The sequence below is a fragment of the Amblyomma americanum genome, chromosome 1 (assembly GCF_052857255.1).
Source record: "Amblyomma americanum isolate KBUSLIRL-KWMA chromosome 1, ASM5285725v1, whole genome shotgun sequence".
NCBI classification, from domain to species: domain Eukaryota; kingdom Metazoa; phylum Arthropoda; class Arachnida; order Ixodida; family Ixodidae; genus Amblyomma; species Amblyomma americanum.
The window spans coordinates 215,590,367-215,613,078 of NC_135497.1; the positions used below are offsets into that span (position 1 = coordinate 215,590,367).

General features: G+C 49.4%; 1 protein-coding gene across 1 annotated transcript in view; it reads right to left on the minus strand.

Annotated features, from left to right (window-relative positions):
* Positions 1-479: 479 nt before the first annotated feature.
* The window catches only part of LOC144115727 (uncharacterized), a 51,886-nt gene continuing 29,653 nt past the window's right edge, over positions 480-22,712 (minus strand). Inside the window, exons 7-9 of the mRNA XM_077650215.1 lie at positions 3,877-4,075; positions 1,672-1,881; positions 480-722 (exon numbers count right to left, since the gene is read on the minus strand). Coding sequence (XP_077506341.1) covers positions 480-722; positions 1,672-1,881; positions 3,877-4,075 — 652 coding nt within the window. The remainder of the gene's footprint in view (positions 723-1,671; positions 1,882-3,876; positions 4,076-22,712) is intronic.

Below are 22,712 nucleotides of genomic sequence, written 5' to 3' on the forward strand. Positions count from 1 at the left end.
TAGACGAGGGTCACTCGGATCGCAACCCTCTTAGCGTGCTTTCGTACAAAATCCAGACCGGAGATCCCCTGGATGCATATGTGACGGGCAGCAGGACGAGCGAGGCCATCTCGAGGGCCTGATGCTTGGCGGTCTGGCTGACTGTGTTAGTATGGTCTGGCTATGCCCGCAATTTCTGGCCACCGAAAACACTGATTGCAGTTACGGAAACAGGATCCTTGGCCCCGGCCTAGTACCAGAATCGGCGCCTAGATGTGAGCACTCGGAAAAGCAGAACGAAAATGCTGGCAGTAAGCGAGGTTGGCGGCGCCGTGTTTCTTGGGGACACAAAGAAAGCGAATGAAGCTTTCAACCCGCCGGCTAATTCAGTAATTATGAGCACCACAACCGGCGACCCCTCCAAGCTGACGGTGTGGCGGACAAACTCGACAGTTCGCCGACTACCCATCCCTCATTCAGCTGGTTGAGGTCATTACAAATCAGTGACGGTCGCAGACGAGGCTCCATTCACTGACGGCGCTGGAGCCACGAACTGCCGGGTTATGGTCTGGGTCGGTGGAGGTCACGGCGCGGACGTAAGGAACAGCCGGAATCGTGGGCTTGAGCGGCAGGCAGGGGATGTCCGAGCAGTCGCCTACCAGCTGCTGGACCGGCCTTTTCCATTCGGCAGCATTCATGTTGGCGTAGGCTGCTGGCCAGTGGTCCATGACTAGGGCGCTACCCTGCAATTCCAAGATTGGCGAGCTTCAAATGTGGATGGAATGTATGCGCAAGGTGGTCCTACAAATATAGGGCCCATAGAAAGGCCTTGCGAAATTAACGCAATGATCGTTCCTCCTGGCATAAAAGATAATATGCTCGATCAGCACTCCTCGAACAGGTGGTAGTAGCTCGCGATGCAAAAGATGTGGGCATTATGGATGGTACATTCCTTGCACTGCGAGCGCTGCTCAAGAGAAAACTATGTCTATTCAATAAAGAGGTCATTTGCGCTTTCTCGCCTATCAAGCCGTGTCCCTTGACACACCGTTGACGGCTACAGGATGAGATAATATCTGCCAGGGAGGGAGTGACGTCCGAGTCCCGTGCGTTTCTTCCGATTTATGATTCCAATGGAATGCGAAGGCTGCAAATTATATGCGATCACCTCCAATAACGTGAATCTCTAAAAGGCATTAACGAACATGGGGCTATTTGTGGCAGCGTGAAAATTTCGACAATAAATCAGTTTCGCAGAGACAGCTTTATTAGATAACTACAGAATTAGCGCTGCCAGGTAGGGAGTGATGTCCGCGTCCCGTGCGCTTCTGCCTATTTATAATTTCAATGGAATGCGAAGGCTGCAAATTATATCCGATCACCTGCTATAAAGTGAATCTCTAAAAAGCATTAACGAACATCGGGCTATTTGATAATTTCGACAAGAAATCAGTTTCGCAGACACAGCTTTAACTACAGAATTGGCGTAGAAAACAGTACGAACGAAGGAGAAGAGACAGCACGACCGTTAGTGCTTTTTCTCCTCTTCCATACGTCCCATTTATTTAGTAATTCTGTAGTCATAGATGCCAGCCAGCCCAACTTCATCGGCTGAGGAGCTTTTAGATGTTCATTTTTTATATTACTCTCAATAAATGGTGACATCCTGGAAATCAACTGTTGGCTATTTACCTGTAATATAGCCTGTTTAGGTAGTAGGTTGTAGTCCCAGGTGGTGCAGGGTAAGATGCGGCCGCAAGAATATGCAGGAGCAGGGAGCTCGCGCAGTGTTCGGTGACTGCATGAACCGTCGCCTACGAACAGCACGGCCAGCCGTTTCCATTCGGTAGAGTTCATGTTGGCGTAGGCTGCTGACCAGTGATCCATGAATAGTGCCCTGCCCTGCAATGGCCAGATCATGAGATGCAAATGCAACTGACCTGTATACACCAATTGGCGCCAGGAACATGGGCAACACGGTAAAAATTTCCATGAAATTACACACCGGCAGTTGCCGACAATGACGTCTGGAAGAAGAGCAGCACTCCGTGTACTACATAATCACTGGTGGGAACTGCTCGCAATGTAAAAGAACTTGGAATCTACCTTTTGCGCAGTACAGTGCCTCGCACTGCAAGCGCTGTTGAGAAGAAGGCCACGCAGATTAAATGAATAGGCCATCTACAGCTTAAATACGGGTAGCATTTTGTTAACAGGTTCCAGTGATGTACGGCGGCTAGAGGCTGCCTAAGCAGGGTACTGTGTCCTATGAGAGGCGGAGCTTGCGTTCATTGCCTGCTCTCTCGCGACCCGACTGCGGTTACCTTGACAGGGCACAGCCTTAGTCCTGCATCGGTGTGCATTCCTTTAGCTTACCGCACAACTTGTCTCATTGCAAGAAATGAATGGTTTTGATAAATACGCGTCGTTGGGCCTCCATCTCACTCTTCACATATCACATCTCAACTCTCTCGCACTCTTGGCTCGCATCTGTTCATGTCAGTTGGCTTACCCAGAGGCGTGCTGCTCCATGGTTGTGAAAACACCAAGGCCTTTCCATGGCGCTTAGAACATACCTTGAATCCGAGCGCAGTGCAATGACATTCTTCATTACATTGCCTCAAAAATGTGTCTACTGTCTAGGTTCTGCGCTAAGCGCAGGCTCCCAAGCACCGAAGGGCCCCAGTCAGCCATCGCCACACGCGCAATGGTGCACCGTTGCGGCGTACACTCAGTCTCCACATGGAGAAGATCGGAGGGCCTCAGAGAAACACGGCTCTAATTTCAGAAATAAGACATTTATTGAGATCGTCCTCATACGACACCTAATATTTCCGAATCACCACGTCCCGGGACGAGATAGAAGAACAGGCTGAGCTCCATGCACAGGGTGGCACAGACGAGGGGGTGCTGTAAACTCAACAAAAGCGCACCGCGGAAAAAACAATCTATTAGCATGCAACGACAGGGCACACCACACTCATACCTTCCGGGCGAATCGTTTTAAGTTAATACTAGCAGATAAAGTCTAAGGTCAGGCAGCAGACGCGACTGTGCCGTGTCTAATGCCTCGCTGCGCGGTGAGCAGCTGGGTGACGTGCTTAGAAAGTGCGTGCAATCCTTCGCCTGCACGATCAGCACGATATTTGATAAATTCAAGTGAAATACTGAGGCATTGGCATGAGAGGCTGCTTTGAAGGAACGCCATAGAAGCTTCACATAGAATAATTCGTCATACAATAGCATGACTTCAGCATAGCGCACATTACTGTGCCTGTTGCCCGATGTGTTTGTATAGAAAATGCAGCATACCAGAAAATATTCGCGCTAAAATATCCAAGCGAAAGTACGCACCGAACTGTTCCGGGACAAAAAGGGCGGAACGGGTATACGTAGTGTGATTCATGCCTATATACTTGCAATAATTACGACTTGCAATCCACAAGACGTGGCCGGAGCTCCCTTCACAATATAGTGCGAGTCCGGGGTGCTGAAAAGTAGTGCACCAAGCTGCGATTCCGACATGCGACGCGTTTTCAGCAATGCGCAATGGTTCATTCAAGTCCCGTGACGCGCAAACCGAAGTAAAGGTCACTTCCGGCGCGTTTCTTGTTATACTGAGCGCGGCATACACATTCATATTGCACAAGAGCCGGCGTATGGCATTATATGACTACCGGCTATACGTTCAAAAATATTAAGCTTTGACATAGTATTTGTCCACGGCGACAATTTTTTTCTCAGTTTTTCTTGCGGACAGCAGCATGCAAGTAATTGACGCAGGAGATCTGTTACGAGAATGTTCCCGAACCTTCTTGATCAAACTACTGCCAGCCGCAGCTGGAGCTGCGTTCTCTCCATATCGTGGGCCCGGCGTACGCCCCTACATTTCGTTACCTTGATGCTCTCGGCGTGGCTGGCCAAGTCGGTGCGTGCCATGTGGGCGCTCACGAGGGCGACGAGCAGGAAGCGGCAGTCGTCGCCGAACGTCTCCTCGTCGGAGCTCTGCTCCACGTCCTCCGGCTGGTGGGGACCCTGGCCCTTGCCTGCGAAGCCAGCTGACTCCAACGTCGGCAGCGCCTGGGTCTCCAAGGATCTGAGCGAACGGAGGACACGCCGGCTGGAAAAGAACATCATTCCTGGAGGGCTGCGCATTCTGAAGTGCTCTCTCGTCTGGATCTGCGACACGTCACGCTTATGGGCCACGTCACGCTTAGCGCGCCGCTGCTCTTCTTCGTCATCGTCCCCTTCCTTCAGCCTGTATCGGTCTTAATTTGTGAGAGCGGGTAGCGTGAGCGCCCGAGCCGGGGCCACTGTCTGTCTATGTTTATTTGGTTTTGGCACTGTTGTCTGCCTTAGACGCCAAACTTCTTTGATGCCTGCCCACACACGCGCTACTGTGAAGAATTGGCATAGACAAACACCCTTTCAGTCTTTATATGATGATGGATTTTTATGGCGCAAGGGCATCAATGGCCAAAGAGTGCCATGGCACAAGGTATTTTTCAAATTCTCAAGGTGGGGTCGAAGACCCATTTCGCAAGCATTTCACCCTAAATAATCCGAGCACCAGACCAGGGGAAAGCTTGTACCCAGTGTATCACCGGTGGGTGCCCGGCGGCACTGGGGATCGAACCCCGCTCCTCCCGCATGCGAGGCGGATGCTCAACCACTTGGCCACCGCTGCGGTCTTTCAGTCTGTATAGACCTTGTGCCAATAAATACATTTCCACTCACATCGCATGCCCCATTGATCCCGGCAGGCTACTTGCGCAACATCGAAAAGGTATTGCGCCTTCAGGAATGCCTGCATGCCGAGTCTTACTCAAGTACCCGCATACGTTACAGGAGCTGAGAGGACACGGAAGAGCTCAATTGTGTCGCCGCTTTGCGAAAAGACCTGTCACTGATGAATGCATCGTACAGGTTGCGTATTGGGAAGTGCAGAGCACCTTTCGCTTCGTTGCTGCATGCATAGAAAAAAGTATCCCTTGATGCGTCTCGCCTCTTTTCTCTCTCGAAAGCAGCGACCCAGTTGTATCTGGAAAGTTTCATGAAGTACTGGAACCGGGTTTCAAATACCGTACCGGGGCGAAACGAAGAAGGGCTTGTTCCACATAAAAAAGCTCGCACGAGTGTTGTTACATATGAAATACGTTGAGCGGAGATTTTATCCGGAAGCTATGTGGAACGAAACAAGATTATGTGGTACAGAGGTTAAGAATGTTAGTAGGACATTCTTGCGGGCTAGTTGGTGCGTACCTCAAGAAATGTTAAAACTGCACAAAAGAAATGTAAAATCTTGTAAAATTTCTCTCTTTTTTCGAACTGTTCACTCTTCCAAAGATGGAACTGTTCATGAGTCATTGGCTGAGTTTAAACACTTTTTTTTACCAAGGTTTTTTGGTGCCCACACTCACGCCCATTCTGCCCTTCCATGCCAGTTTTTTTCATTTTTGCAATTCATGCCTTTAACTTCGTCATTGTCACCTTTACTTTTGGTGACTTTTGGTTTTTAGCCGTTTACTCTCGTTGTCCGTCGCTTTGTTTTTCACGTTCATGTTTTTATTCCCTCACTGTTCTCACTTACTCCGGTTAATTGTTGAATTACATATGCATCCCTTCCACTTCGCCTTTACTCAGGTTAATTGTTTAATGACATTTGTCTTCCTTTCTTCTTTCTCATGCTGACTTATGGTTGCTTTTATTTTCTTTTTTTTCCTTCTTAAATAAGTAGACCAGGCATGATAAGGAGACGTGCGCCTCATTAAGATTTCGAGCGACTGAAACTAAGGAGACCTCAAATATATGTTAATTTTAACTATTCTGTGGTGTTGATTAGGTGAGGAGCTTAACGGCGTTATCATTTCATACAGCAGATCACGTTACATGAAGTAGAATAAAAAGCAACACCTTCCGTTGGGGGAAGTGAACCCACAACCTCTGCCTTTGTGTACAGTGCTCAACCAAGTGAGCTCGGGTGGCTCTACTGCTTTCGGAGGTATTCATTGTGTAGTCCTATGTTTAGAATGCTCACCCGCGTCACATCCAACATTAACAGTGGGCACGTGCTACATTACTAATGCCACATAGAATGTGGTCAAGCGGGACCCACACAGGTCAGATGCGACTGTCAGACATGATACCCCGGCCAGCATTGTTCCCTCTTCTTCTATTCTCTGCAAAATTATTTGTCTAAAATAATTACTAAGCTTTCTCGTCCTAGTAACATCACTACAAAAAAAATATTTCCTGATGCCTCCATTCGCTTCTATGGCTGCTAGCTTGGTTCGTATTTATAACCTAATCAGCCCCTCATTTCCTTATCCTTGTCTGCTGTTGCAAATGGGTTGCAAGCCCCAAGGGTAGCGTTGGCCTGGCGGCCTGGGGCACAGCTGGAAACATCCGAAGGTCCTGGCAAAGGATGAGTCGACTGCCAACAGAACAACTTGTTTATTCTAGCATCGCAAAAGAGCAGCCGGTCAGGGCGACCACGTTACTCGACGGAAGAAATCGAAGTCTCTCTTTGGCGTCCGGGGCAGCTGCCTTTATACCCTCGGAGTCGAGGGCAAGAAGGAACGGCTCGGGATGAAGCGCACGAGACGGCGACGCACGAACATGTTGAGACGTGACGTGTCGCGTCCGCCGGGCCGGCGCCGGTCAGAACTCCTCGCCTCCCAGTTGGGGAGCTCCTCTCCCCGGCTGCCGCGCTTTGACAAGCGTGGGCACCAACATGCACACACATACACGCACACACGAAGACACGTGGCATTGAAACCTGCCTGGACGCGCTTGGCGGGAGGCGTTGCGGCAGCACTGAACGGGCCAAAATGACCGCCACTTTCTACGAAGCCCCGGCGTCCGCTGCATCCGTGCCGGCTATACCGCGCGTCGTAGGCGAAACGTAACAGACCGCCCCGCCGGGAGAAGGAGATCCCGATGGTCAGGGGACTGCATCCGCTGTCCGGAGGGATGTCGCTCGATGATGCTCGTAATCGAAATCGGTCGTCCCTCGGCGTTGCTTGAGCGCAGCGCACAGAGAAGGCCTTGACACTGCAAAGTGACTTCGGGAGAGTTGCCATTTTTGTTCTCGTTCCCAGCAAGCGTTAGAACTACGCCGAAACGCAACCGCTCAGTCAGCAAGCACGAGACAACCCTCACTAAGCTCTGCCAGGCTCCTTCCCCTTTTATACTACTGCCTAGTTCCTTACAGTAGTCAAGCAGCACTCAGAACGTGTCCACAAATGGAAAAATTGCACTAGAAAGCACGTCATCACTTTGAAACACTAAACAAAAGCAATATGTTAAAAATCCTGCCTCAGGAAGAAAACATCAGTAACAAACAATTTTGAGGCGGATTCCTACGTTAGGGGCCTCGACTTAAGCCATCGGCGTTACCGTTGAGACTCCCCTTTTTGTAACGCACCTCAAAGGAATATTGTTGCAAAGCGAGGCTCCAGCGCAGGAGGCGGCCATTTTTGGGAGAGATGGTCTGCAGCCATTAGAGAGGGCAGTGATCCGTCTCAATGATAAACCTCGAGCCGGCTAGGTAGCATGACAATTTCTGAACGGCCCACACGAGACACGCACACTCTTTCTCGGTGGCGCTGTACGCCTGCTCACGACAGGTCAGCTTACGACTAGCATACAGGACGGGGTGTTCCACTTCTTCATTTTCCCGTTGGCACAGTACAACGCCCATGCCTCGCTCACTAGCATCGCACTGAACAACGAACCCTTTTGTGTAGTCTGGCGATCGTAGCACAGGCTGGCTTGTTAGGGCGCTCTTTAGGGCGCTGAAAGCACTTTCCTTTGTCTCGCCCCAGACGACTGTTTGGGGCTCTGTTTTTCTTAGAGCATCCGTCAGGGGAGCAGCGATATCGGAGTACCTGGGGATGTACCTCTGATAGTAGCCGGCGACACCTAAGAACGACCGAATACCGGTCTTCGTGCGCGGTTGCGGGAAGTCTCGCACAGCGGCCACCTTTATTTCAGAGGGGCGGCGACGACCCTGTCCAATCACGTGACCGAGGTAGACAACCTCGGCCTGTGCTAATTGGCACTTGGGAGCCTTGACTGTCAAGCCCGCTTCGCGCAGGCGGGTTAGCACTGCCCGCAAGTGTGCCATATGCTCAGACCAGGATGCGGAGAATATCGCTACGTCGTCTAAATACGGTAAAGCGAATTCTTCCTGTCCCCGCAACACTTTGTCCATGAGGCTTGAAAAGCAGTATGGCGCGTTCTTCAAACCAAAACTCAAACCTTTAGGACGGAATGTTCCCATTGGTGAAATGAACGCCGCATACCTACTAGCCTCTTCTGTAAGTGGAACCTGCCAATAACCCCTGACAAGATCTAGGGTGGAAATAAACTGAGCGCTACTAACTTTCTCAAGGCGCTCCTCGATGTTAGGGATCGGATAAATTTGATCCTTAGTGATGGAATGAAGCCTGCGGTAGTCGACGCAAGGACGAGGTTCCTTGCCCGGTACCTCAACTAAAATCAAAGGGGAGGTATAATCACTCTCACCCGCCTCAATAACACCAAGCTGTAGCATTTTCTTTACCTCAGCCTCCATAATATCGCGCTGGCGGGGTGACACCCGGTACGCCTTGGATCGTACTGGCTCTGGGGAGGTAAGTTCTATTTCATGAGTAAGGACAGAAGTCCTACAAGGCCTCTCAAAGAACTGACCTTGAAACTCTTGTAAGAGTTGGTGTAGTTCGGTTTTCTGCTCAGGCGACAGCGGTGCTTTACTGATTAAGTCACTAATGACCTGATCGGTGTCCTCCCTGTTCGTCACTGGACCTAGTCCCGGAAGCTCGACCGGAAGCTCTTCGGGAACGTTTACCATCATACACACCACTGCTTCCCGCTGTCTATGGGTTTGAGCAGATTACAGTGGTAAACTTGCTGTGCTTTCCGTTTTCCTGGCAGACTTACCACGTAGTTAACGTCCGACAGTTTTTGAACAATCCGTGCTGGGCCCTCCCACTGCACGTCGAGTTTGTTTTTTAGCGATGTGCGCAATATCATTACCTCATCGCCGACCTCAAAACGACGGGCCCTGGCTGTCCGATCATAATAAACCTTGGCCCTCTGCTGGGCCTTTGCCATTGCTTCACCTGAGAACTCCTGTGCCCTTCTTAAGCGTTCGAGGAGCCTAAGCACGTACTCGACCACGACTGGGTCGTCGCCCCTGCCTTCCCACGAGTCTCGAAGCATGCGAAGCGGAGACCGCAGCGAGCGACCGTACACCAGCTCAGCTGGCGGAAACCCCGTAGCCGCATGCGGCGCGGTCCTTAATGCAAACATCACCCCAGGCAGACACAGCTCCCAATCACTTTGTTGTTCAAAACACAATGCTCTCAACACGCGCTTCATGACGGAGTGGAGCTTCTCAACGGAATTCGACTGTGGGTGGTACACTGAGCTGTGTAACAGCTTTACCCCACACCTTTCGAGAAAGGCTGTCGTCAAAGCGCTAGTAAACACTGTGCCCTGATCTGACTGGATTTCCGCAGGAAAACCAACTCGCGCAAATATGGACAGTAGTGCATTGACTATCTCAACTGAGCTGAGTTCTTTAAGCGGCACTGCTTCAGGGAACTTTGTCGCTGGGCAGATCACAGTCAAAATGTGTCTGTACCCCGTGGCTGTTACCGGCAGAGGTCCCACTGTATCCATAACGAGCCGTCTAAAAGGCTCCGTAATGATAGGTACCAACTTCAACGGCGCCCTCGATTTGTCCCCTGGTTTGCCAACCCGCTGACAGGTGTCACATGTCCTCACAAAGTGTTCTGCGTCACGAAAACACCCTGGCCAATAGTACTCATGCAAGAGACGGTCCTTAGTCTTCTTAACTCCTAGGTGTCCGGACCACGAACCGCCATGCGAAAAGCGCAACAGATCCTGACGGTAGCACTGAGGCACGATCAGCTGATCGAACTCCACTCCTCTGCGGTCTAGATACTTCCGGTACAGGACCCCACCTCTTTCCACAAAACGAGCATTTTTCTTGGCGATACCTTCCTTGACATTGCAGCGCATGTTTTCTAGGCTGCCATCCTTTTTTTGCTCGGCTATCGAAGCCGACCGGCTGACTTTTAGCAACCTATTAAGTCCATCTGACGTAGGCGCGATGAGCAAATCTGAAGATAGCTCTTCTAACTTTCCCGTGTCGGGCATTTCCTCTCCAGTACCTGGTGCGTTCAACGCTACAGGCTCATTTTTATTCAGTTCGGACGTGCTCTGAATGTCAGCTTGCTGCGCCTCCGACCCTTTTTCATTGTTCGACAACGTCGGCCCCGCAACTACCGCCTTTGCAGCGAGCTCCCGAACTCTCGATCTGGTTAAGGCCTGAACGCTAGCCTCACCAAACAAAAGCCCCTTCTCGCGCAGGAGGTGATCGGACCTGTTCGAAAATAGGTACGGGTACTGGGGGGGGCAGCATAGATGACACTGCGGCCTCCGTCTAAATTGCTCCGAAAGGTCCTTCAATAAGCACTTTTGCTACGGGCAGACACACGCTATGAGCTTCCACGGCTTACTTGATCCATGCGCACTCGCCCGTGAACATATCGGGTTCTACGTAAGAGGGGTGAACTACATCCATTATAGCTGCGGAATCACGAAGCACTCGGCACTCTTTCCCGTTCACGAGGAAGTCTCGCATGTAAGGCTCGAGAAGCTTCATGTTCTCGTCAGTGCTGCATAATGACAAAAACAGGACTTTTGTTTTTGTTTCTGGACACTGCGCCGAAAAGTCACCCGGCTTCTGGCACGTATAACACACGCGCGCTTGCCTCGTCTCGAACCGCTTTCTGCGTTCGGCTTCGGCTGCCGCCGTCTCCTTACGTTCGGTCGGACTGCTTTCACTCGCATCCGCACTACGTGTGTCCCCCCTTGCTCTCATTGGTGTGAACTTCGGCCTCTCAGACTTGGAGCCAAATTCACCCTTTTGACCGTCCATAGCTCCGCGAGCCCGACGCGTCACAAACTCCTCGGCTAGCTCGGCGGCTTTAGCCACTGTACTAACGTCTGGCCTATCCAAGACCCAGTACCGCACGTTCTCAGGTAACCGACTATAAAACTGTTCCAGCCCGAAACACTGCAGAATTTTCTCGTGGTCACCAAACGCTTTCTCTTCTTTGAGCCACTCCTGCATGTTTGACATAAGCCTGTAGGCAAACTCTGTATATGACTCACTTCTGCCTTTTTCATTTTCCCGAAACTTCCGACGGAACGCCTCCGCTGACAGCCTGTACTTTTTTAGAAGACTCGATTTCACTTGGTCGTAATCCTCTGCCTCCTCTCTCTTCAAGCGAGCGACTACGTCGGCCGCCTCGCCGGGTAACAAAGTGAGCAAGCGCTGTGGCCACGTTTCCCGAGAGAACCCCTACTTCTCGCACGTTCGCTCAAAGTTAACCAGGAACAAACCAATGTCCTCTCCAAGCTTAAACGGCCGCATCAGGTCAGTCATTTTGAACGATACTCGTTCTCCTGCACCGTGTGCCTGACTTCCATTACGAGCGCGTTCCATCTCTACCTCGAGACGCTTCATTTCCAAAGCAAGGAAGGAAGGAAGGAAGGAAGGAAGGAAGGAAGGAAGGAAGGAAGGAAGGAAGGAAGGAAGGAAGGAAGGAAGGAAGGAAGGAAGGAAGGAAGGAAGGAAGGAAGGAAGGAAGGAAGGAAGGAAGGAAGGAAGGAAGGAAGGAAGGAAGGAAGGAAGGAAGGAAGGAAGGAAGGAAGGAAGGAAGGAAGGAAGGAAGGAAGGAAGGAAGGAAGGAAGGAAGGAAGGAAGGAAGGAAGGAAGGAAGGCCTCAGACGTTGCTGGCACATACCCACTACGGGGGAGTGGCCGACACAGGCGGTTAATTACTGGATACAGGAAATTTTTGACAGGAAAAGCAGTGGAAATAGTATGTAGTCTGATAGATTGGAAGAGGGAAGGAAAGGGGTCCAGTTAACTTGGAGATCGAAGACGGGACAATTGCTTAATGTGCATAATAGTACACAATGCCTGTAATGTTGCAATGTCTTACTGACTGAGATCGGGAAAAAGAAATTAGAATGGGAGTCGCTGCGTTTCTTGAAGAAAATTTTGCACAGCAGAGCGCACACTCCTGTCGCTTCGTCCAAGCAAAGAAGCGCCAATGGAAAGAACAACCGCGGAAGACACAGGCAAGCCCAGTTGATGAAATGGAATTTGCAAAAGACGCTTCCTCAAATGAGAAAAGCGGCGGCAGAACAGCAGGAAGTGACCTACTGTCTCAGGTTCGGCACAAAAAGGGCACAGTGGGGAAGCTGCCAGGCCAGATCAAGGAAGGTAGAAATTTAGAAGGGGAACCCGGCAACGCAAGCGCGTGAAAGAGACCTCTAGGCTGCGTGAGCGCCAGTCTTTGCTACTCCAAGGATGCAGAAGATGCTGATATTCGGGAGATGATGTAAGAGCCGAGGCAGCAAATTCCTGAAATATTGTGTAGCTGCGAAACCTCACCGCAGCTGTATATGCACACGTTGTCAGGACAGCAACAATTGGGCCGCTGAGAGAGGCTCTTGCTAAGGAATCTGCAACCTCATTTAAGTGAAAGCCCATGTGACCTGGTACCCAAAGCAACCTTACCGAATTTAGATGCAGCGGAATCAGGAACTTAAAGAGGCGTAATGCCCGAGGCTGTGTGGGTGAAGATAATGGAGAGCAAATAGACAGAGAGTCCGTCATAACCAGGACCTGGGAAACGGTAGTTTCTAATTTTCGTAAGGCCAAGATTACTGCTAATAATTCAGCCAGAAAAATTGGAGTGAAGTCAGGAAGACGGAGAGAAAAAGACCAATCCAGTGAGGGTGAAAAAATTCTCACACGTGCCTTTTCGCGATCCTTCGAGGCATCGGTAGCAATAAGAACATGAGAGGGAAAGGACCTTAGGTGGTCCTGCAATAGACCCTGAAGAAGCGGGAAGGGCTGCAGCTTTGCATTCGATGGGAAAATGTCATCGAATTCAATCTGGGCAGATGAGGAGTTGTTATATATTAGGCAGACATCAGTGAAATGAATATTTATGCGATCAAGGAGGGACTGCACGTAACATATCTGCGGGGTATGAAATCGAGACCAGGCAGCACTAAAAAAAAAGGCGGAAGGTTGACTAAGAAAAAATATACTGGAAGCGTGAAGAGGTGAGTCGCACAATTTTAAAAATGTTTGAACTGTTAAAAGGCGAAACCTAGCTGATAACGAAGGCATTCGCGCCTCAAGGTGCAGAACAGCATTGGCGGCATATTTTGGAAGCCCCAGACAAAGGCGCAACGCCTCACGCTCCAAAAGCACAAGAGGGCGAAGTTTATAGGCAGGAGCTCCTGAGAATAAAACACACCCGAACTCCAAAATTGGGCGGACGTACATTTATAAATCATCAGAAGCGTATGCCTTCTCCTGCCTGACCTAGCACTACAAAGCCTGCGCAGGATGCCAATGGCCCGAACTCCTTTTGCAGAAACTTGCTCAATGTGTGGCCGCCAGGAGAGAGTAGAGTCGTATATTACACCGAGATACTTGACCGTCTGAGCTTGAGGTATTATGTTATTTCTATAGACCAGGCAGATGTTTACAGGAACAGAAACTGGAAATACTAACAATGCGCATTTCTTCACATTAAGGGACAGATGAATTCTTCCTAGCCAGTTGTCAAGAACATTGAGGTAATTTTGCAGGGTTCGATAAAGAGTGTGAATGTCACCTGCTGATGCAAAAACGCAATATCGTAGGCGTACACATAAGTTTTCACATTTTGAATGCATGGAATAGAGCTTAGAAAAATGTTAAAAAGAACAGGTGAGAGAACTGATCCTTGCGGAACACCTCTTGTCTGTGGAAATCTCCTTGAGGAAACACCATTTTGGCAGCAGTAAAATTCTCTATTTTCTAAAAAAACAGAAATCCAGGCTACAAAATAGCTTGGGAAGTTGAGTTCCTGTAATCTTAGTAATAGAGTCGAGTGCTCCACGCTGTCGTATGCTTTACTGACATCCAAGGTGACAAGCGCAGCAAACTGTTTTCTATTGCGAGCTAATTTAATACGACTCTCAAGGTCAGTATGAGCACACCAAATTGAACAACCTGGCCTGAAACCAATTTGACATCGATTCAATACAGCATTTTCTGAAATGAATGACATGACACGGCTGAGGAGGACCCTTTCCACCAATTTCACTAGGTACGATGTTAACGAAAGAGGGCGTATATTGTCTAAAGTTAAGCCCTCCCCTTGCTTTTTAAGCAATGGAACTATTTCAGCAAGACGCCACTCATGCGGTATCCAAGGACATTTAATAGAATGGTTAATTCGAGCCAACAGGTCTGCAGGAGATTCATTGAACAAAATTTTCATCATAGATGAAGTGACCTTATCGGGGCCAGGAGCCGCTCGGGATAAGCGCAGAACAATTTGCGACAGCTCAGGCAAAGAGACCTCAATGAAATCACTTGAGGTGCATGTGAATATAGTAGGAGAAGGTAAAGCAGATGTAAAGCGAAGCTCTAGGCCACACGCAATATCTTCTAAGGCCTTTGCGATGTCAGCAGGGGACTGAACGAGGGATTCAATGTTGGCAGTCGGAGGAATCACCTTGTTGAGCCTCATGGAATTAAACAAAGCTCGTTTATTTCCTGATTGAGAAAGGAAATCATAATGATTTGTATTATACTCCTCCTTTGCACGGGCGACAGTGCGCTAAAATGTTGCTGCAACATACTTATAATCCAGCCAATTTTTTGGGCATTGATTGATGAGAAGTTTCTTCCAAGCTGCTTTCCGTCGTCTATATGCACGCGTGCACTCAGCATTCCACCACTTGTTCGCGATTGCACCCTTTGTTCTCTTAACCAAAAATTCAGACTTTTGCCTTGCATGATCCAGTACTGAACATAGATGTGCAGCCTTGCTTTCGGCACTTATCTGAGCGCGAGTGTCTGAAGTGATTTGGAGGGCTGATTTTAGAGTGTCTTTAAAGCAATTGTAATTTATTAACGTGCGCTGATGTCGCTCAGGAAGAGTTAATTTACACGCAAACTTGAAACTAATCGGTAGATGATCACTGTTTGTTGCGCAGTCAACAGGCGCCCAAGACATAACGGAGACTCCTGGGGAGGAAAAAGTTAAATCCAAGGCAGAGCGGCATTGACTGCGAACAAACGTAGGCAATCCGGAATTGTTGCAGATCAAGTTGTTGCCAGAAGCCCAATCAAATAGCCTAGAACCAAAGCTGTCTGTTTTAAACCCCCAAGTCACATGGTGCGAATTGAAGTCGCCAAGTAATAGAACCTGAGATCGGCTACTAGACATGAGTGAGTCAAGGGGCCGAGTGTCACGCACACCAGACGGGAAATATGCATTAGCTACCGTAAAGGGCTGTTGACCTGGGACACTGAGGTCAACCGCAAGGATTTCACATTCATTGTCGGCATACTGAAAACAAATGCATGCCCTGTGGCAAAACTATGTAGATATGAGCACTAACAACCCTCCCCCTCGTGATGACCGGTCAAGCCGGAACGGATGGTAATCCTTGAGATGATAATTGAAATTTGAAGTTAGCCATGTTTCCTGTAAAGCAACTAAATCTGGTAGAAGCTGATTGCATAGGCAATTTAAATCTATTGAAGCTGAGAATATTGATCGACAATTCCACTGAAGTACACTTAGGAACCCTATCTTGGCGGAAGTGCCGCAGCCGCGACTGCCTTTTCTAGAATACTGGTCTTAGCGTTTTGACTTGCGTTACTTTTCTTTGTCTTTGACTGGGGGCAAGATGGACCTGCAATATTCAGAGGAGACCCACTTCGTTTCTGGGCGCGGAGATCAGACTCCATATCAATACAATCCATAGAGGATGCGTCCATAACGCTATTCGAAGGAGAGGGCTGAGAGGTCTTTTGTTGCTCACCTTGGTTTCGGCCCTGTGGAGCGGAATCGATTACTACAGAAGGAGGGGTAGCTTCCGAAGCCAAAGAAGACAAGAGCGGAGTGGTGGACGCCTGCAGAAGATTGGTCATCTGAGCAGCTATGACCTGCGAAATGCACGTGGACACGGTTTCCATAATGCGATCCATTGCATTTGCCACAGCTTTATCAACTGCCGCTGTAATAGCCTGGGACAAACTAGAATCCAATATGGGTGGGCATTTGGCGGCCACACTAGAGTAGGCTGAGGCTCTCTCCTTGACTGCGGCAAAAGCCTCTCTCCGCATGCATCTGCGCTTGTCTATAAGCTCGAGCACATGAACTTCTTGTGCTCGTGCAGGACAGTCAGGCGAATCAGCAGGATGAGCACCGCTACACAAACAACACTTCTCTTGCTGTTCAGGACATTCCTCTCTGCAATGACGTTCCCCACAGGCACAGCAGCGTAAGGCCGATTTGCAGGCTTTGCCGCTGTGGCCAAATCGCCAGCAGTTTTGACACTGAAGGGGCCGAAAGTTAAAGGCATCTACTCGAAAAACCAATGGCCACACCTTAATCTCTGACGGGCAAAATATTCCTGCAAATGTGGCAATGACGGACTCCGTAGGAATTTTTACTCCGTCAACCAGCCTGCTGCATCGATGGACAGCAATCACTCCCGCAGGCGAGAGGTTCTCAAGCGTTTCCGCAGGGCTCAATCGAGAGTCGACCCCTCGGACCAAGCCCTTGGAACATGCTAGATGAGGCGGAATGAATGCGCTCACCGGGTGGCTGGCGAAGGTCGTGCACTTTTGAAGATCTTCAATACAGTCTTTATCCGACGACCGGCACAAAACACCACCCCTGCCGAACTGCCGGAAAGTGCTTCGATGTGGACTGAAGGGCCGCCTGCACTGCCTCCGGGTTGTTCAGTCGGATGGCGCCTCCGTCGGAAGGCACTAATGCGACTGGAATGCTTGCAACACCGCTGCGGAAAAAGAGATCAAGTTGGAGCTGGTCTTTAGGAAGAGATACCGACCAAGGGGAAAACCCCTGGCCAGGAGAAGAAGTCGACATTAAGCTCTCGTCCCGCACCCAATCACCCCAGAACAGGAGCAAACAGGCACAGACAAAAAGAAGGAGAAATTTAGCAAGCTAACGCAACACCGCCAGGTACTTAGCCACTGCCCCGCAGCCTGGGTAGCTGAGCCACGTCAACAGAACAGCGAACAGGTCACGGCGGTCGCTATCTTCTTTCTCTTTATCTTTTTGTTCTTTACGTTCGCGCTCGTCTTTCTCTTTTTCCTCTTTACGTTCGCTCTCGTCTTTCTCTTTTTGCTCTTTACGTTCGCGCTCGTCTTTCTCTTTTTGCTCTTTACGTTCGCGCTCCTGTCTTTTTTCCCTTTCCTCAATTGTCTCAAGGCATTCCGACAGCTCGTCATCCTCAGCCTCCAACTCAAGAATAGCCCTTAGCAGTTCTGGTTTTCTGAGTTTGTCTGAGACATCCAGACCCAACTCTCTTGCAAGCTCCAGCAATTTCGGTTTGCGCAACGACTTCAAATCCATGGCTGCTCCGAATGCTGCTTTCTCTACTGCCTACTATTGTCTTGCCGCAAACTAACCCGGCAGCAACGACAACCACAATTACCAGCTCTGTTTCTGAGACTAACAAAAGCCTGGCAAAACTCAGAAGAAGAAAGTACCGCACTCACCAAACCTCGCAGCCAAGAATTCAGCGCAGTCGTTCCGCTGCAGGCAACCAGTCATCACACAGGGCTCGTTGCACTGCTCCCGGATGGTCGTTGTGCTGCTCAGCATACAGTTGACCGCATATCTTCGCTGCTGGCCTCCGTTGTCGCGATCTCACCGCTGGCAGCCAGTTGTTGCAAATGGGTTGCAAGCCCCAAGGGTAGCGTTGGCCTGGCGGCCTGGGGCACAGCTGGAAACATCCGAAGGTCCTGGCAAAGGATGAGTCGACTGCCAACAGAACAACTTGTTTATTCTAGCATCGCAAAAGAGCAGCCGGTCAGGGCGACCACGTTACTCGACGGGAGAAATCGAAGTCTCTCTTTGGCGTCCGGGGCAGCTGCCTTTATACGCTCGGAGTCGAGGGCAAGAAGGAACGGCTCGGGATGAAGCGCACGAGACGGCGACGCACGGACATGTTGAGACGTGACGTGACGCGTCCGCCGGGCCGGCGCCGGTCAGACCTACTCGCCTCCCAGTTGGGGAGCTCCTCTCCCCGGCTGCCGCGCTTTGACAAGCGTGGGCACCAACATGCACACACACACACGCACACACGAAGACACGTGGCATTGAAACCTGCCTGGACGCGCTTGGCGGGAGGCGTTGCGGCAGCAATGAACGGGCCAAAATGACCGCCACTTTGAACGAAACACCGGCGTCCGCTGCATCCGCGCCGGCTATACCGCGCGTCGTAGGCGAAACGTAACACTGCTCAAAAGAAGAAGGAAGCGCTCGGTTCTATAAGTAAGAAGGGGAGGAAGACGATGGATTGGCTATGTATTGAGCGGCTGGTCCTGTTTTCCTTTTACCCATGTGCCTTTGCACCTTTTTTCTTGTTTGGATAACGCACGCGGTGAGTTTCTAAATCTCACGTAATGTCTGCGCAGTCTCCCGGCCTGGGGAGGTCTCCCTGGTCGGCTTCCCTACCGCCTCATGAGATTGGATTGGAAAACATTTAATTCGTCAGAAAAGGCAGAATGCAGACGATCCGTGCTAGGTGGCTATCAGTCCACGGCTGACAGCGACCTGGGTAGCCCATTCAATGACCCGGGTTTGAGCTCCCAAGTCTGAGCTGATCGACACGGCCTCCCACTGTTCGAGAGTAGGAACCTGTATTAGAGATTTCGGGGGCGGCTCCTCTTTACAATTCCACAATAGGTGATCATAAGTGGCTAAATCACCACATAATGTACATGCAGGGTCTTATTCACCGGGGTAGAATTTTGACAACAGGTAAGGCGTCATGAAGGATCGCGTCTGGAGTCGCCTCCAAATGGTCTCCTGCTCCTTATTAAAGGCTTTGTCTGGAGGAGGGAATATCCTCCTTTCAAGTTTAAAATGATTAGTAATATCGTGAAAAGTTGATAGGCCGTCCTTCGAAAAACTCTCAGAAACGACAGCGTCCCCTGGTCGGCTGACGAATCCTCGAGCTGTTATGTTCCCCAGGGTTCCCCGAGAGAGCCAGGACCCATATCAATTCAATAATTCTGTCTAAGTCTTTGCTGTGACCCAATATGCTCATTGCTGCCTAAGAAATTTTGCCCCTCGCATAATTGCGCATGGCAAATTTAGAGTCGCTGAGTATGGTAGTAGCTTCTGTGTTAATGATAGCAAGGGCGATTGTCGCCTCTTCTGCCGTTTCCGAGGATTTCGTTATGGTAGTGCCGGAGACTATCAGTCTACCTTGCGTATCCACCGCCGTTAGTGCGAACGCTTGTTTCTGGGAATATTCTGCGGCATCTACATATACTGCATGTTCATCTTGGTTGTATATGTTGTGTAGAGCTTTTGCCCTAGCCCTTCTTCTCCCCTCGTGGTGAGCAGGATGCATATTCTTAGCTAGTGGCTTAACTCTTATTACCTTAGCGATGCGTTTAGGTATCTGTGTTTTGGTATCTTGGGGTGGCAACTGTATGCCTAGTCCTAAACGATCAAGTATGGTTCTTCCTGCTTTGGTGCGGGAAAGCCGGCCTCTCTGCATTGTTAAGGGTGCCTCTGTAAGCTCGTCTAAGGTGTTGTGTACTCCCAAGCCCAGAAACCTTTCGGTGGCGGTACAATTCGGTAGCCCTAATGCTACCTTGTATGCTGTTCTAATCTTAGACTCTACTTTGGCTTTTTCACTACTGTCTAATTTTAAGTATGGGAGTGTGAAGACAAGCCTGCTTATTACAAATGCTTGTACTATTTTGCAAAGTTCTGTCTCCTTCACTCCCTTCCTTTTGCTTGCAATTCGTCTAATTAGTCTTACCGTCATATTGACGGTTGTCTTGAGTTTTTCTAGTGTTTCCTTGTTCTTCCTGTTCGACTGAAAGAACAGTCCTAGGATTCTTATAGTTTGAACTTCCTTTACAGGGAGCCCTTCCACCCAGATTTTCAGTGGAGGCGGAGGTTTGTAATTTTTTGCTCGAGGGCCCCTTGGTTTGTATCTGATTAGAAATAATTCGGACTTGGAGGGCGAGCAGGTTAGCCCTGCTTTACCCGCCAGGTGTTGTATTATGTCTACAGCTTGTTGCAGGGTATCCTATATCTGACCATCGCTGCCAGTTGTGGTCCATAAAGTGATATCATGTGCGTAGAATGTGTGTTGCAGCCCCGGGATGGCTGCAAATTTAGAAGGAATTTTAATTAGTGAGAGATTAAAAAGGAAGGGTGACAGGACTGAACCCTGTGGCGTTCCTTTACCTCCAAGTGAGATAGAGTCTGATTTAATCTCTCCCACTGCTATCTCTGCCGTTCTGTTACTGAGAAATGACTTGATGTACTGGAAAGTTCTTTCCCCTCGGTTGATGTCCAAGAGATTCCTTAAGATAGCATCGTGCGTGACATTATCAAACGCCTTGTTCAAATCCAAGCCTAATATGGTTTTAGTTCCTCTACTGCGTTCCATGTCTATTATGTCTGCCTTGAGTTGGAGCATAACATCCTGGGTAGAAAGGTTAGCCCTGAAGCCTAGCATGAAGTTAGGGAGTAAGTTATTGTCCTCAGCGTATTCTTGTAGCCGATTGAGAATTATATGTTCCATTAACTTTCCTAAGCAGGATGTTAAAGAGATTGGGCGTAGATTCTCTATACACAATTTCTTGCCTGACTTTGGAATGAATGTAATCTTAGCATGTTTCCATTTTTGTGGAATGTTTCCGTCTGTACAGTATTTGTTCATGAGATCAGTGAGTGCTTTCACTGACCCTGCGTCCAAGTTTCTAAGTGCTTTGTTAGTAACATCGTCAGGCCCGGCTGCAGACGTGGTGCGTAGTTGCCCCATGGCAAGCCACACTTCCGACTCCGTAATCTCAGCGTCCAAGTCCTCATGAGATGCCTCTGGAAGCTTTTGAACGCTCCGGCGTCCGCAGCATTCTTGTGGCGCTGGTGACAAAGGATGTCGGTTCTATCAGCATTAACATACAGGGCCTGTTCGAGCTGCTCTCCAGGCGGCCACTTTTCTTTATGAGGGAATCACTGAGGTAAGGCAGTTTAGACGTGGCGGGATTCTGTGCCGTTCACCAGACCTGTCGTGCGTAAAGGATCTTCTAAACTGCTCTTCTTTTGGGTCTCTTTCGGTAAACAGCTTCATTACGTCGCATCTGGCCTGTTGAAAAGGTTTCGTTCGTGGTGTGGACTCTTGCTTATCTCCAGTTGAGACCCTCGACCTTCTCTCTGCAGCGGGTATTGTTTCTGTTTGCTGTGTATCGGTGTAGGTGAACAATGAGCGGGTGCCAACGTAAATGGTTATTGCCTCTTTTGCGGGTACTGCCTGCCCCCCAGAAATAAAAGCATGGCCCCTAATCTTCCGTGTAGATGCCCTTCCGTCTAAGCCACTGCAGTGCAGCAATTTCTGGCGATATGGCCATAGTGCTCGTGGCTGCAAGTCCACCTTGCGCTCTTTTGAATGCGTCAGTGACTATCCATCAAATTTATGCTCTGATCAAAACGAGAAGCTGTGTCTTTGTGGTGGATCTCACGCTGCAAATTCCATGAATTGTCCTTCTAGGGATCATGAATTGCAAATTCTGGACATAACCGACCGCAAACGCTGTTCGCGGCGCGAGGCAATAAAAGAAATTAAAGAGAGCTCACGGCTATGCAGGTGTGTCAGCCCGTTCAGGAGTGACACTAGATTCGTCTATCTCTCAGGCAATAGTGACTGCTGTCGAAGTCTCTGTGGATAAGATGGTTGACAGGATAGTGTCCACTGTCACAGAGTGCATATCTAATGTTCTGGCAACGCAGATTACCCAGTCCATGCAAATTGGGATGACTTCTGCCATGTCAGCCATGCCTTCGTTAATGACCCAACATTCCTTGCCTGAGCAGTCTCAGCCCCAAGAACAAGTTACTGCTGTTTCTCCGCTTCCTCGGTCCACCAATTCAGATAATGCTCAAATTATTCATGATGCAGAAAAGGTGGATTCGGATACGCGAATCCTCAAACGCAGTGGATCCCCTTGTCTAACCTTTCTTCTCCACATCCTCAGCAGAAATCAAAGAAGCAACAGATTGGCTCTAAGCCAAAAGAAACTATTTCAGGGCAGGCAGTTGCTGCTGCCCGGATTTCTCAACCATAGGGGTGTTAAGAGTTCTCCAGGGGAACTATCGGTCACTTCTTTCAGCTTCAACAGACTTACTGTACCTTATATCTCAACATAATCTGGACACAATTATTTTACAAGAAACTTGGCTTACATCTGAAAAACACTTCTATTTGCAAAATTATTCTTCATTTCGACAAGATCGACAGTCAAGAGGAGGAGGCTTACTCATGCTAGTTTCCTCTAAATTTTCTCCCAGCTAGGCCTAAGATTACTTCTCAGTCCTCTACTATAGACTGTGAGGTATTGGCTTTAGACTTTGAAATTCCAGGATGCTATCCGTTTTCATTAGTAAATGTTTATTTTCCTTGCGGTGTGCAGGATACCAGGCTGCTGTATCTCCTGCTCCTTAATTGTCAGAAGTCAGTTCTCTTGGCTGGTGACTTGAATTCTCATCATGTGTCGTGGGGCATTAAGACATATTTCTGTGGTAAGCGCGTTTGTGTTCGGGTTACTGATA